At 38.2% G+C, this 15,478-nt stretch overlaps 1 protein-coding gene and 1 long non-coding RNA gene across 2 annotated transcripts; one reads left to right on the top strand and one right to left on the bottom strand.

The window, feature by feature from the left end:
• Window positions 1-379: 379 nt before the first annotated feature.
• On the bottom strand, window positions 380-14,340 carry LOC124018985 (retinoschisin-like). Its single transcript, XM_046334311.1, has 6 exons — window positions 14,182-14,340; window positions 12,703-12,728; window positions 12,339-12,462; window positions 2,779-2,920; window positions 2,096-2,291; window positions 380-1,294 (listed from the first exon to the last, which is right to left on the bottom strand). The coding sequence occupies exons 1-6, from the start codon at window positions 14,237-14,239 to the stop codon at window positions 1,142-1,144; spliced, it is 699 nt and encodes a 232-aa protein (XP_046190267.1). The 5' UTR covers window positions 14,240-14,340; the 3' UTR covers window positions 380-1,141.
• A 513-nt stretch (window positions 14,341-14,853) lies between these two features.
• LOC124018959 lies at window positions 14,854-15,478 on the top strand. Its single transcript, XR_006835713.1, has 2 exons — window positions 14,854-14,990; window positions 15,222-15,478. It is a non-coding gene; the product is annotated as an uncharacterized LOC124018959 (long non-coding RNA).

Raw genomic sequence — 15,478 nt, 5'->3', positions numbered from 1 at the left:
CAGGATTAAAATGGCAGAAAAACACATCAGTTTGAGATGATCCTAAAGTCCAGATGATCCTAAATTCCAGATGATCCAGATCCTGAATTATAAATCACTTCCGGTTGTTTGTTTGTTTAAAATTGACCTACAGGATTTAATTTGCATGACATCACACATAAACAGCATTATTTATATATGTGTATATTTGGTCTCTGACTGTAAATAATCATTAAAACCACATGGATCTACCCTGTTAACTGGCATGAATTGTTTTTTTGGGGATCAGGAAACGGTTTTCACACATCACAAGTGGAGATTCCTCCAGGTGTATTGTAAACTGGACATCAGAGGACTATTACACAGGAATATTGTTCAATGATACTCCGAAACAAACGAGTACAAGAGTTTGTCTTTATTTCAGGAACTGGTTTTGGTCAACTTTAAATGAATACAATAAAACAAGCAATGAACGATACCTCTACATCACTGATGTCACAAACTACATACACAACACAGCACAGTACAGTACACAACACAGTACATTACAGCACAGTACACAACACAGTACAGTACAGCACATTACAGTACACAACATCCAGTTAACCACAGGACTGGTAGTCTTCTCTTTCTCTGAGCTTTCCTCATCACATAATCATCCCCAATTTCTCTGTGTTTGTCAGTTCACAGGCGTGTATTTATCCACTCTTCCTCACCCAAGTGGAAACACCTGGCCATCCACCCCTTTATGTTCAGTGTAAAAAAAATATCATAAATAAAACTGTTGTTGTAACACATCTAATCTGAAAACAGAATGGACCTTTTCACACATATAAACCCCATCCCTGGGAGAGAGATATTACTTAACCGTTTGGGAAAGGAAAGGAAACTAGGGTTTCCAGAGCAGTAGATTCCACCTTGGCATAGGGAACGACCAGGGGAACGACCAGGGGAACGACCAGGGGAACGACCAGGGCTCTCCTTGGGCCTGTTCAGGATGGTGTATCATTACAGGACCGTCACATAGAAATATATTGTGTAGAACCAATATGACTTCTAGTCATGTAGAATCATGTCAGTTCTATTCATTACATGTTCTGTCTGAACGTTCCACGGTGTTGTACCCTGCTGAGTGTGACCCTGGTCGTCAGGACAGACAGAATCAGGTACACTTGCTCATGCAGAGCAGCAGCTCCATGCGGATGGCGATACGTGTGTGCCAGCCCAGAGGGAGCAAACGGATGTAGCGAGTTACCATGGGAGGACGCAGGAGGTTCTGAACCGAGGAGGAGCGGTCCGAGTTCCCGTAGAACACCTGAGGAGAGAAACGGAGCAGTGTGAGGAGGAGAGACGACACAGACCACCATGTAGTAAACACAGATGGAGAATCCTGCTGCCAGATGTCCTGCCTCACCGAGCAGGACTAGACTTTACAACTCCTTATACGGAACTGCTACAGAACCCAAAAAATATGGGATCTGATGAGAAGGCTTGATTTTGATATACTGTATGTATAAATCCCAAGACTGTCTTCCACATTATTTTATTACATGTGTAGATCATGTGATGTCATAATGAACCATGTATTGATGTGAAAGCTGACCTCCGACAAAACAAGTCGTTTTAGAAAAACATCCATGGACATTATTACGTGTGTAACCCTTGTGATGTCATAATGAACCATGTATTGATGTGAATGCTGACCTCCGACAAAACAAGTCGTTTTAGAAAAACACCCATGGACATTATTACGTGTGTAAACCTTGTGATGTCATAATGACCCATGTATTGATGTGAAAGCTGACTCCGACAAAACAAGTGTTTTAGAAAAACACCCATGGACATTATTACGTGTGTAACCCTTGTGATGTCATAATGAACCATGTATTGATGTGAAAGCTGACCTCCGACAAAACAAGTCGTTTTAGAAAAACATCCATGGACATTATTACATGTGTAACCCTTGTGATGTCATAATGAACCATGTATTGATGTGTGTATATGAACTAAGTTATGATTGTAAAACAGTTTTGTTCCAGTATCTATTGACTGTGAGTCTCTCTGAATAAGAGCATCTTCTCGGTGACTAAATGTAAAAGGTGTATGATGGACCCACCCTGTTGTTCCCCGTCTGGTCCTTGTAGTAGATCCAGTTGAGATTCTGGTCGGTGCGGTACTGGACGCTGTACTTGGTGATCCATTCGTCAGCGTCACAGCGCCCCTGGGTCAGGATACCAGACACCACCATCACCTCCTTCAGGTCAATCTGCAACCACTGGCTGTTGTCCTGGAACTTAGACAGCCAAGCACACCTGGAGGGGAACCGCCAGGGAAACTATGTTAGCCCGCTGAGCTAAAGACTAGGCAAAAACAATGACCTGGAGGGGAACCGCCAGGGAAACTATGTTAGCCCACTGTGCTAAAACCTAGGCAGAAACAATGACCTGGAGGGGAACCGCCAGGGAAACTATGTTAGCCCGCTGAGCTAAAGCCTAGGCAAAAACAATGACCTGGAGGGGAACCGCCAGGGAAACTGTTAGCCCGCTGAGCTAAAGCCTAGGCAAAAACAATGACCTGGAGGGGAACCGCCAGGGAAACTATGTTAGCCCGCTGAGCTAAAGCCTAGGCAAAAACAATGACCTGGGGGGGACCATTATTTTACCAATGAGGTCAGAAGAGCCATTTCCCAAAGGAACACTGAGGTTACTGATTGAGCCAATGTCCTCCTTTACAGGGAGACGGAGATAGAGGCCCTACCAGGGGTTGGTCCTGAGGGAGAGGATGGGGCAGGGGACTCACCCAAAGCCCTGGTTGTTGAGTCTGGCATTGCTGGGGAGCCAGGAGGAGAACCAGCCAGTGTACTGATCCTCGTTGGAGCAGCTGATCTGGTCTGGTCTGACTGATCCAGCCTCCAAACCCAGGGGCTTGTGGTATGGACACTCTGGAGAGGAGGAACGCCAAGGTGAGAGACGGAAATCATGGTCGACAACAAGGAAGTAGTTCAAATGTTAACATTGGATGCCAAACAATGGACGTCACACTGATGCTAATTATTTAGTAGTTATCGTCACAGGTCCTCCGATCCTAGGACACGTATCATCTGCATGTACTGTATGCTGTTAGAGACCACATCGTCACTATAGGCTAGCCCAATGGAAGACACTTCTCTACACATCTGCATGTACTGTATGTTGTTAGAGACCACATCGTCACTATAGGCTAGCCCAATGGAAGACACTTCTCTACACAGGAAACACTGTATTCTGAACTGAATTTGAAGGGCTTTGCTGCCTTCAACAAAGGGCAAAAACACCCGCTTGTTGTTATGAAAGACAACACCAGCATACAAGGTCACGTCTGGTCACTGAGGTAGCCTGTGCCTAACGAACCACCACCACATTAATCCTCTCCCTCCAACCCACCCAGCCCCTCTGAGTCCCTGATTTCCTGCTCCATCCAAAAGTAGTACACTATGTAGGGAATAGGATGCCATTTTGGACTCATATATCTCCAATACTAAATCCTTCTGTTTTAATTCTCCACATTGAAGATAAACATCCATTAGATAAACATCTATTAGATAAACATCTAGATAAACATCCATTAGATAAACATCCATTAGATAAACATCCATTAGATAAACATCCATTAGATAAACATCCATTAGATAAACATCCATTAGATAAACATCCATTAGATAAACATCCATTAGATAAACATCCATTAGATAAACATCTATTAGATAAAAATCTATTAGATAAACATCCATTAGATAAACATCCAGATAAACATCCATTAGATAAACATCTATTAGATAAACATCTATTAGATAAACATCTATTAGATAAACATCCATTAGATAAACATCCATTAGATAAACATCCATTAGATAAACATCCATTAGATAAACATCCATTAGATAAACATCTATTAGATAAACATCCATTAGATAAACATCCATTAGATAAACATCCATTAGATAAACATCCATTAGATAAACATCTATTAGATAAACATCTATTAGATAAACATCTATTAGATAAACATCCATTAGATAAACATCCATTAGATAAACATCCATTAGATAAACATCCATTAGATAAACATCTATTAGATAAACATCCAGATAAACATCCATTAGATAAACATCCATTAGATAAACATCTATTAGATAAACATCCATTAGATAAACATCTATTAGATAAACATCCAGATAAACATCTATTAGATAAACATCCATTAGATAAACATCTATTAGATAAACATCCATTAGATAAACATCCATTAGATAAACATCTATTAGATAAACATCCAGATAAACATCTATTAGATAAACATCCATTAGATAAACATCTATTAGACATCCATTAGATAAACATCCATTAGATAAACATCTATTAGACATCCATTAGATAAACATCCAGATAAACATCTATTAGATAAACATCCAGATAAACATCCAGATAAACATCTATTAGATAAACATCCATTAGATAAACATCCATTAGATAAACATCTATTAGATAAACATCTATTAGATAAACATCTATTAGATAAACATCCATTAGATAAACATCTATTAGATAAACATCCATTAGATAAACATCCATTAGATAAACATCCAGATAAACATCCATTAGATAAACATCTATTAGATAAACATCTATTAGATAAACATCCATTAGATAAACATCTATTAGATAAACATCTATTAGATAAACATCCATTAGATAAACATCCATTAGATAAACATCCATTAGATAAACATCTATTAGATAAACATCTATTAGATAAACATCTATTAGATAAACATCCAGATAAACATCCATTAGATAAACATCCATTAGACCATGTCCCAGGACTCCATTAGACATGAAACTCCATTAGATAAACCCAGTCCATCCATGCTCCTGCTCCAGTTTAACTGTTCTGCCTTACTATTATTCAACCATGATCATTTAAACATTTGAACATCTTGGCCAGTTCTGTTATAAACATCCATTAGATAAACAGCCATTAGAGGACTAACCCCACATAAACTCTCTTAATTCTCTCTTTAGATAAACTCTCTCTCGAGGACCTGAGCCCATAGGACCGTGCCCCAGGACTCCTGATGATGGCTCCTTGCTGTCCCAGTCCACCTGACATCCTGCTCCATTTCAACTGTTCTGCCTTATTATTATTTGACATCTGGTCATTTAGAACATTTGAACATCTTGGTCATGTTCTGTTATAATCATCTACCCGATAAACTCCATTAGATAAACATCTCTAGGTTTCTTCCTTAGGTTTTGGCCTTTCTAAACATCTTTTCCTAGCCACCATGCTTTTACACCTCCATTAGATAAACTGTTTGGGGTTTTAGGCTGGGTTTCTGTAAACATCTTTGAGATATCAGCTAAATAAAGGGCCATTAAATAAACATGATTTGATTTGATTTGATTAGATAAACATCCATTAGATAAACATCCATTAGATAAACATCCATTAGATAAACATCCATTAGATAAACATCCAGATAAACATCCATTAGATAAACATCCATTAGATAAACATCCATTAGATAAACATCCATTAGATAAACATCCATTAGATAAACATCCAGATAAACATCCATTAGATAAACATCCATTAGATAAACATCCATTAGATAAACATCCATTAGATAAACATCCATTAGATAAACATCCATTAGATAAACATCCAGATAAACATCTATTAGATAAACAAACATCCATTAGTAGAAGAGCACAGCAGATGGTTGGCTGCCACATCCTAACAGAGGGGGGGGGGGACACAACTGCAAATCATTTTTAGACTGCAAATTGACTGCAAGAAGCCTAAACAGGTAGAGTATTTTGTTTGCATGAAACAATCATTTCAAAGCTTGCTTACATCAGTATACAATCACGTCTCTCTATTATGCGGAGGAACTACGGAACACATTTCTTCCATTAAAATCACCTGGAGCTGATTTCCTGCTGTTACAGTCTTTTATGTCCAACAATGAGGGGCCAAATAGAACCACCTGTTAGTAGTATAATAGTATGAATAGTAGTAGTAGTATAATAGTAGTACTAGTAATAATATGAATAGTAGTAGTAGTATAATAGTAGTAGTAATAGTAATAGTATGAATAGTAGTAGTAGTAGTATAATAGTAGTAGTAATAGTATGAATAGTAGTAGTAGTAGTATAATAGTAGTAGCAATAGTATGAATAGTAGTAGTAGTAGTATAATAGTAGTAGTAATAGTATGAATAGTAGTAGTAGTAGTATAATAGTAGTAGTAATAGTATGAATAGTAGTAGTAGTAGTAGTAGTATAATAGTAGTAGTAGTAGTAGTATAATAGTAGTAGTAATAGTATGAATAGTAGTAGTAGTAGTAGTATAATAGTAGTAGTAATAGTATGAATAGTAGTAGAATAGTAGTATAATAGTAGTAGAAGTAGTATAGTAGTATAATAGTAGTAGTAGTAATCAAATCAAATTTATTTATATAGCCCTTCGTACATCAGCTGATATCTCAAAGTGCTGTACAGAAAATAGTAGTAGTAGTAGTATAATAGTAGTAGTAGTAGTAGTATATAGTAGTAGTAGTAATAGTATGAATAGTAGTAGTATAGTAGTATAATAGTAGTAGAAGTAGTTTAGTAGTAGTAGTAATACTAATAATAGTAATAATACTAATAGTAGTAGTAGAATAATAGTAGTTGAAGTAGTTTAGTAGTAGTAGTAATAGTAATAATAGTAGTAGTAGTATAATAGTAGTAGTACTAGTAGTATAATAGTAGTAGAAGTAGTATAGTAGTAGTAGCAGTAGTATAGTAGTAGTAGCAGTAGTATAGTAGTAGAAGTAGTAGTAGTAATACTAATAGTAGTAGTAGTATATTAGTAGTAGTAATAGTATAGTAGTAGTAATACTAATAGTAGTAGTAGTATAGTAGTAATAGTATAGTAGCAGTAGTAGTATAGTGGTAGTAGTAATAATACTAATAGTAGTAGTAGTAGTAGTAATAGTATAGTAGTAGTAGTAGTAGTATGGTGGTAGTAGTAATAATACTAATAGCAGTAGTAGTAGTAGTAATAATACTAACAGCAGTAGTAGTAGTAGTAATAATACTAATAGCAGTAGTAGTCGTAGTAATAATACTAATAGTAGTAGTAATAATACTAATAGTAGTAGTAATAATACTAATAGTAATAGTAGTAGTAGTAGTAATAATAGTAATAGTAGTAGTAGTAATAGTAATAGTAGTAATAGTATAGTATAGTAGTAATAGTATAGTGGTAGTAGTAATAATAGTAATAGTAGTAGTGGTAGTAGTAATAATACTAATAGTAGTAGTATTAGTATAGTAGTAGTAGTATAGTGGTAGTAGTAATAATAGTAGTAGTAGTAGTAGTAGTAGTAGTAATAATAATAGTAGTGGTAGTAGTAGTAGTAATAATAATAATAGTAGTAGTATAGTAGTAATAGTAGTCGTAGTATAGTAGTAATAGTATAGCAGTAGTAGTAATAACAATACTAATAGCAGTAGTAATAATACTAATAGTAATATAGTAGTAATAGTATAGTAGTAGTACTAGTAATAATACTAATAGTAGTAGTAGTAGTAGTATAGTAGTAATAGTATAGTGGTAGTAGTAATAAAACTAATAGTAGTAGTAGTAGTAGTAGTATAGTAGTAGTAATACTAATAGTAGTAGTATAGTATTAATAATACTAATAGTAGTAGTATAGTAGTAATAATACTAATAGTAGTAGTATAGTAGTAATAGTATAGTAGTAGTAGTAGTAATAATAGTATAGTAGTAGTAGTAGTAATAATACTAATAGTAGTAGTAATAATACTAATAGTAGTAGTATAGTAGTAATAGTATAGTGGTAGTAGTAATGAAACTAATCGTAGTAGTAGTAGTAGTAGTAATAATATGAATAGTAGTAGTAGTAGTAGAATAGTAGTAATAATACTAATAGCAGTAGTATAGTAGTAATAATACTAATAGTAGTAGTATAGTAGTAATAATACTAATAGTAGTAGTATAGTAGTAATCGTATAGTAGTAGTAGTAGTAGTAATAATACTAATAGTAGTAGTAATAATACTAATAGTAGTAGTATAGTAGTAATAATACTAATAGCAGTAGTAGTAGTAGTAATAATACTAATAGCAGTAGCAGTAGTAGTAATAATACTAATAGCAGTAGTAGTCGTAGTAGTAATAATACTAATAGTAGTAGTAGTAGTCATAGTAATAATACTAATAGTAGTAGTAATAATACTAATAATAGTAGTAGTAGTAGTATAGTAGTAATAGTATAGTAGTAGTAATAATACTAATAGTAGTAGTAGTAGTAGTATAGTAGTAGTAGTAGTAGTAGTAGTAGTATAGTGGTAGTAGTAATAATACTAATAGTAGTAGTATTAGTATAGTAGTAGTAGTATAGTGGTAGTAGTAATAATACTAATAGTAGTAGTAGTAGTAGTAATAATAATAGTAGTGGTAGTAGTAGTAGTAGTAGTAATAATAATAATAGTAGTAGTATAGTAGTAATAGTATAGTAGTAATAGTATAGCAGTAGTAGTAATAACAATACTAATAGTAGTAGTAATAATACTAATAGTAATATAGTAGTAATAGTATAGTAGTAGTAGTAGTAATAATACCAATAGTAGTAGTGGTAGTAGTAGTATAGTAGTAATAGTATAGTGGTAGTAGTAATAAAACTAAGAGTAGTAGTAGTAGTAGTAATAATAATATGAATAGTAGTAGTAGTAGTAGTAGTAGTAGTAGTAATAGTATAGTAGTAGCCTGCTGTTTGACTCTTTGGAACCAGTATCAGGATGCGTCCCTATGGCCCATAATAATCTGCTCCAAAGAAGTGTATTGGAGGGAATAGGGATTCATTTGGGATGCAGCCCAGCCTCTCCTATCCACTCTGCTGTTTGAACAGGAAGATAGAGGAGGATCTGATCACCCAATCAACACCTTTCCTTTTTATAAGTGTGAGAAGGACAGACGTCCTATTTTGGTCCTAGTAATCTGTGCATCACAACCCTGTTCTAGTAAAGGGATAATCCTGCTAGCATACTGCACAGTACTGTCTGTCTGTCTGTCTGTCTGTCTGTCTGTCTGTCTGTCTGTCTGTCTGTCTGTCTGTCTGTCTGTCTGTCTGTCTGTCTGTCTGTCTGTCTGTCTGTCTGTCTGTCTGTCTGTCTGTCTGTCTGTCTGTCTGTCTGTCTGTCATGTGATCACAGCCTGTGTGAAGTGGGGCAAGGAGGCTCCATCTGCTGATTAATGACATTCCACCTGACTGCAGGCACAGACTTGTTCAGGTTCCAGCTCATAGTCACACACACACACACACACACACACACACACACACACACACACACACACACACACACACACACACACACACACACACACACACACACACACACACACACACACACACACACACACACACACACACACACCTCTCAGCCCCTACAAAGATCTCAGCTTCCAATCAAATTAAATTAAAAACAATATTGATCCATTCCAATTGAATACATACAGTAGACCTATGGTAACTATGGTAACTCAACATACCGATATGATGTTCATTTAGTTGATACTTCTACATCCAACTGTGATTGGATGTCTGCAAGTCTTCTGTAGAATGGTTCCAGTCTATAACCATTGATGTATGATGCACACCCAGCTTACCGTGCCTAAAGTACTGACGACTACATACAGATCATGAGATCATAGACCAGAGACAGCTACATGTAGCACCTAGCTACTAAACAACCAGATAGACTGAGACAGAGACAGAGACAGAGACAGCTACATGTAGCACCTAGCTACTAAACAACCAGATAGACTGAGACAGAGACAGCTACATGTAGCACCTAGCTACTAAACAACCAGATAGACTGAGACAGAGACAGCTACATGTAGCACCTAGCTACTAAACAACCAGATAGACTGAGACAGAGACAGCTACATGTAGCACCTAGCTACTAAACAACCAGATAGACTGAGACAGAGACAGCTACATGTAGCACCTAGCTACTAAACAACCAGATAGACTGAGACAGAGACAGCTACATGTAGCACCTAGCTACTAAACAACCAGATAGACTGAGACAGAGACAGCTACATGTAGCACCTAGCTACTAAACAACCAGATAGACTGAGACAGAGACAGCTACATGTAGCACCTAGCTACTAAACAACCAGATAGACTGAGACAGAGACAGCTACATGTAGCACCTAGCTACTAAACAACCAGATAGACTGAGACAGAGACAGCTACATGTAGCACCTAGCTACTAAACAACCAGATAGACTGAGACAGAGACAGCTACATGTAGCACCTAGCTACTAAACAACCAGATAGACTGAGACAGAGACAGAGCAGACAGAACAACAGAGACAGAGAGGCAGGAGAGAGAGAGGCAGAGGAGACAGAGAGAGAGAGATAGAGAGGCAGGAGAGAGAGAGACAGGAGAGAGAGAGAGAGGCAGTGAGAGAGAGACAGTGAGAGAGAGAGAGAGAGAGGGAGACAGGGGACAAAGAGAGACAGAGATAGACAGAGACAGAGAGAAAGAGAGAGGAGAGGAGACAGGTAGACAGAGAGAGAGACAGCGAAAGAGAGACAGAGAGAGGGAGACAGGGGAAAAAGAGACAGAGAGAGAGACACAGAGAGAGAGACAGGGGGAAAAAGAGAGACAGACAGACAGGGAAAAAGAGAGAGAGAGGGGAGACAGGTAGACAGAGAGAGAGACAGAGAAAGAGAGACATAGACAGAGAGAAAGACAGAGAGAGAGCAGAATTAGGCCGATACAAGCTATTTATCAAAATCCAGAAAAGAGACGTTAAATTCTACAACCACCTAAAAGGAAGTGATTCCCAAACCTTCCATAACAAATCCATCACCTACAGAGATTAACCTGAAGGAGAGTTCCCTAAGCAAGCTGGTCCTGGGGCTCTGTTCACAAACACAAACACACCCCACAGAGCCCCAGGACAGCAACACAATTAGACCCAACCAAATCATGAGAAAACAAGAAGATAATTATTTTCAATGTGTCAAGTAATTAACATAAAACCAGAGCAAACTAGAATGGTATTTGGCCCTAAACAGAGAGTACACAGTGGCAGTATACCTCACCAATGTGACTGACCCAAACTTAAGGAAAGCTTTGACTATGTACAGACTCAGTGAGCATAGCCTTGCTATTGAGAAAGGCTGGCATAGGCAGACCTGGCTCTCAAGAGAAGACAGGCTATGTGCTCACTGCCCACAAAATGAGGTGGAAACTGAGCTGCACTTCCTAACCTCCTGCCAAATCTATTACCATTTTAGAGACACATATTTCCCTGAGATTACACAGATCCAAAAATAATTTGAAAACAAATCCGATTTTGATAAACTCTCAAATCTACTGGGTGAAATACCACAGTGTGACATCACAGCAGCAAGATTTGTGACCTGTTGCCACAAGAAAGGTCAACCAGTGAAGAACAAACAGCATTGTAAATACAACCCATATTTATGATGATTATTTTCCCTTTTGTACTTTAACCATGTGCACATCATTACAACTCTGTATATAAACATAATATGACATTTGAAAGGTCTTTATTCTTTTGGAACTTTTGTGAGTGTAATGTTAATTTTGATTGTTTATTTCACTTTTGTATATTATCTACTTCACTTGCTTTGGCAATGTTAACATATGTTTCCCATGCCAATAATGCCCTTGAATTGACTTGAATTGAGAGAGACATAGAGAGAAAGAGAGAGAGAAAGAGAGATAGACAGAGATATAGATAGAGACACAGAGAGAGAGAGAGAGAGAGAGAGAGAGAGAGAGAGAGAGAGACAAAGAGAGACAAAGAGAGACAAAGAGAGACAAAGAGAGACAAAGAGAGACAAAGAGAGAGAGACAAAGAGAGACAAAGAGAGACAAAGAGAGAGATAGCCAGAAACAGAGACAGAGAGAGAGAGACAGAGACACACATAGACAGAGAGAGAGACAGAGACAGAGAGAGACAGAGACACACATAGACAGAGACAGAGAGAGACAGAGACACACAGACAGAGACAGACAGAGACAGACAGAGACAGAGACAGAGAGAGACAGAGACACACATAGACAGAGACAGACAGAGACAGACAGAGACAGACAGAGACAGACAGAGACAGACAGAGACATAGACACACATAGACATAGACAGAGACAGAGACAGACAGAGACAGACAGACAGAGAGAGACAGACAGAGAGAGACAGACAGAGAGAGACAGACAGAGAGAGACAGACAGAGACAGAGACAGAGACAGACAGAAGGCTTGGTCTTTACCTGGCATGCACTCCATGACACGTGGTGGGGTGGGGGAGAGGGAAGTGAACTGGGTTGGTGATTCTGCCCCCTCACAGTCACACTTACAGGCTCGTCCTGTCCATGTCTCAGTCACCTCCTCCCCCTGAAACACAGAGAGGGAGAGATGGAACATGAGTCTCTCAGGCCAGGGCAGGGTTCTTCAACTCAGCTCCTGGAGAACTACTTGCAGCTGGGTGTGAAGTAAAGCAGGGCCATCCAGAGGCTCTGCAGAACAGGAGCTGGAGAAGACCTCTGCCTTAGGTTGGAGGACATCAGTCAATTCACACACACATTACATTATCAATATGTTTGATGATCAATCACTAGATTTGATTCCACCTACCTCCTGGGCGTGTACACGGATTAGAACTGTTGAGACAGACCCCAGCGCAGCACAGAGACAGAACATTAGATGTTAAAGACAGAAACACTTTCCAACCAAAACAAGTCTCTCATATTCTAAACATGGACAGTCTGTCCATTCCACAGTCTGACTATTAGACCACAAATAATCTGCATATTATTTAGAGAAGCATGTCGTCTGGTGAGGGATTTGAAAATTGGGAAACCAGACACACAACTGCCACAGTAAAACTACAACAATTAACCTATTTATAACAAAAATACCTAAAAAAAAAAAAAAAAAACACATTTCTTTCTTTCAGTATTCAATCCAATACCAATTGTTTTATTTATGTTTTATTTAACTAGGCAAGTCAGTTAAGAACAAATAATTATTTTCAATGACGGTCAAACCCTAACCTGGGCGACGCTGGGCCAATTGTGAGCTGCCCTAATGGACTCCCAATCACAGCTGGTTGTGATGCAGCCTGGAATCAAACCAGGGTCTGTAGTGAGGCCTCTAGATGCAGTGTCTTAAAACTGCTGCGTCACTCGGGAGCCCAATCAGTATTCAATCCAACACCAATATGTTTCCTTCAGTATTCAATCCAACACCAATATGTTTCTTTCAGTATTCAATCCAACACCAATATGTTTCCTTCAGTATTCAATCCAACACCAATATGTTTCTTTCAGTATTCAATCCAACACCAATATGTTTCCTTCAGTATTCAATCCAACACCAATATGTTTCCTTCAGTATTCAATCCAACACCAATATGTTTCCTTCAGTATTCAATCCAACACCAATATGTTTCCTTCAGTATTCAATCCAACACCAATATGTTTCCTTCAGTATTCAATCCAACACCAATATGTTTCCTTCAGTATTCAATCCAACACCAATATGTTTCCTTCAGTATTCAATCCAACACCAATATGTTTCTTTCAGTATTCAATCCAACACCAATATGTTTCCTTCAGTATTCAATCCAACACCAATATGTTTCCTTCAGTATTCAATCTATGTTTCCTTCAGTATTCAATCCAACACCAATATGTTTCCTTCAGTATTCAATCCAACACCAATATGTTTCCTTCAGTATTCAATCCAACACCAATATGTTTCCTTCAGTATTCAATCCAACACCAATATGTTTCTTTCAGTATTCAATCCAACACCAATATGTTTCCTTCAGTATTCAATCCAACACCAATATGTTTCCTTCAGTATTCAATCCAACACCAATATGTTTCCTTCAGTATTCAATCCAACACCAATATGTTTCCTTCAGTATTCAATCCAACACCAATCAACCGATAGTGAAAACATTAGACAGTGTGTAGTAAAGCTGTACAACCATTCAACCCACCACTCTAGAAAAGCCTATAGTCTGAGGTCATGCTTTGATCAAGCTCACCATCCAGAGACACACGGACATAATGAGGGAAGACAAAGGCAAAGAAGAGACAAACATACCGTTAGACACAAGCAGGAGGGCCAACAGAACACACTGTCCATGGGATTCCATCTTCATGCCTACACAGTGACAGGACCACACTGAAGCACTCTACTGTAGCCACTCTGACAGCACGAGGGCTGGATTAGGATAATCCACAGGACACTAATGGCCAGTAATACCCTTTATCTCCTCACAAAGTCCCTCCCTCATCTGTTGAGGGCCAGTTGGGAAAATGCAATGAGGAAACAGTAATGCAATGTGTAATGTACCAGAGCAGGGTCCTAATGGCTGGATCCCTGAAGGGGCCCAGCTGCTACACCCTGTCACCCATATCACGGAGCAGAAGGTGTATTCAAGGCATATGGGGTTGTCTATTTTAGGAAATGATTTATTTGCAGAATAAGGGGAATAGTGTGTGTGGGTTCGACTTAACAACAAACCCCAGACTTTCTGGATAAGGTTTTCATTATTTTCCGACCAGGAAGTACCATTTTATTTATAAAGATAAATAGGTTATCTGATTGGTCAGGTGGGTTAACGTGTCAAACGTTTCAAAATGCTGGAACTAAAAGTGACCCAGCCAGGCGTGAACAGCACAGGTGCGCACCATAGATAAATTGCCCAAGGCTGAATTCAATCTTCATAACACCAAAGTGGGCGTCATAGGCCTATAAAAAAGGTCATTGTAAGTGTAACATATTATAAGACTATCCAAAGGAAAAACACAATGAAGGTATTTGTTAGCAGAACAACGAAGAAACCCTTCAGAGAGCACAAGAGGAAAAACAAGGCCTACTCCACCTTCATCTACAAGATCCGGAGAGAGGTTGGAAATAATGGGCCACATTTGGCATTACTTAAACCTATTTGTAAATTAATGTCTCAGGGCTCGCCAACCCTATTCCTGGAGCGCTACCCTGCTGTAGGTATTCTATCCAACCTCTGTAACTAACCTGATGAAATGTTATCAACAAGCTAATTATTAGATTCGTTAGATTTAGGTTTGGAGCAGAATCTTGCAGGACTGCTTTAAAATATATATATATATATATTACAGGGTGACTGCATCCCCATCATGGACCGTTTATTGGTGAACGAGTCTACCTGCCCGCGGAGGTGCTGGTCCGTCTGGTCGGCTCCGAGGCCGCCCGCCTGTCACGGCTCAACAGGAGGAAAGTCATCACCCAACTAGAGGTCCACACTGCCATGGCACGGCTGAGACAAGGGAGAAAACATGCCAGGCAACCGGGCGCCTGAATGCTCTTATGAACGCTTTTAATTTTATGTATATTTAATAAAGATGTCTTGTTTTTA

This window comes from Oncorhynchus gorbuscha, unplaced genomic scaffold, assembly GCF_021184085.1.
Source record: "Oncorhynchus gorbuscha isolate QuinsamMale2020 ecotype Even-year unplaced genomic scaffold, OgorEven_v1.0 Un_scaffold_592, whole genome shotgun sequence".
Taxonomy (NCBI): Eukaryota; Metazoa; Chordata; class Actinopteri; order Salmoniformes; family Salmonidae; genus Oncorhynchus; species Oncorhynchus gorbuscha.
The sequence above is the reverse complement of the archived record's forward strand: the minus strand, read 5'-3'. Positions and strand labels throughout refer to the sequence as shown.

Coding starts and splice junctions, on each gene's coding strand:
- LOC124018985 (XM_046334311.1), bottom strand. CDS start 14,239: ATGAAGATGGAATCCCATGGACAGTGTGTTCTGTTGGCCCTCCTGCTT. Junction 2,292..2,778: donor CTCAACAACCAGGGCTTTGG/GTGAGTCCCCTG, acceptor GTTCCCCTCCAG/GTGTGCTTGGCTGTCTAAGT. Junction 1,295..2,095: donor ACCAGACGGGGAACAACAGG/GTGGGTCCATCA, acceptor TTCTCTCCTCAG/GTGTTCTACGGGAACTCGGA.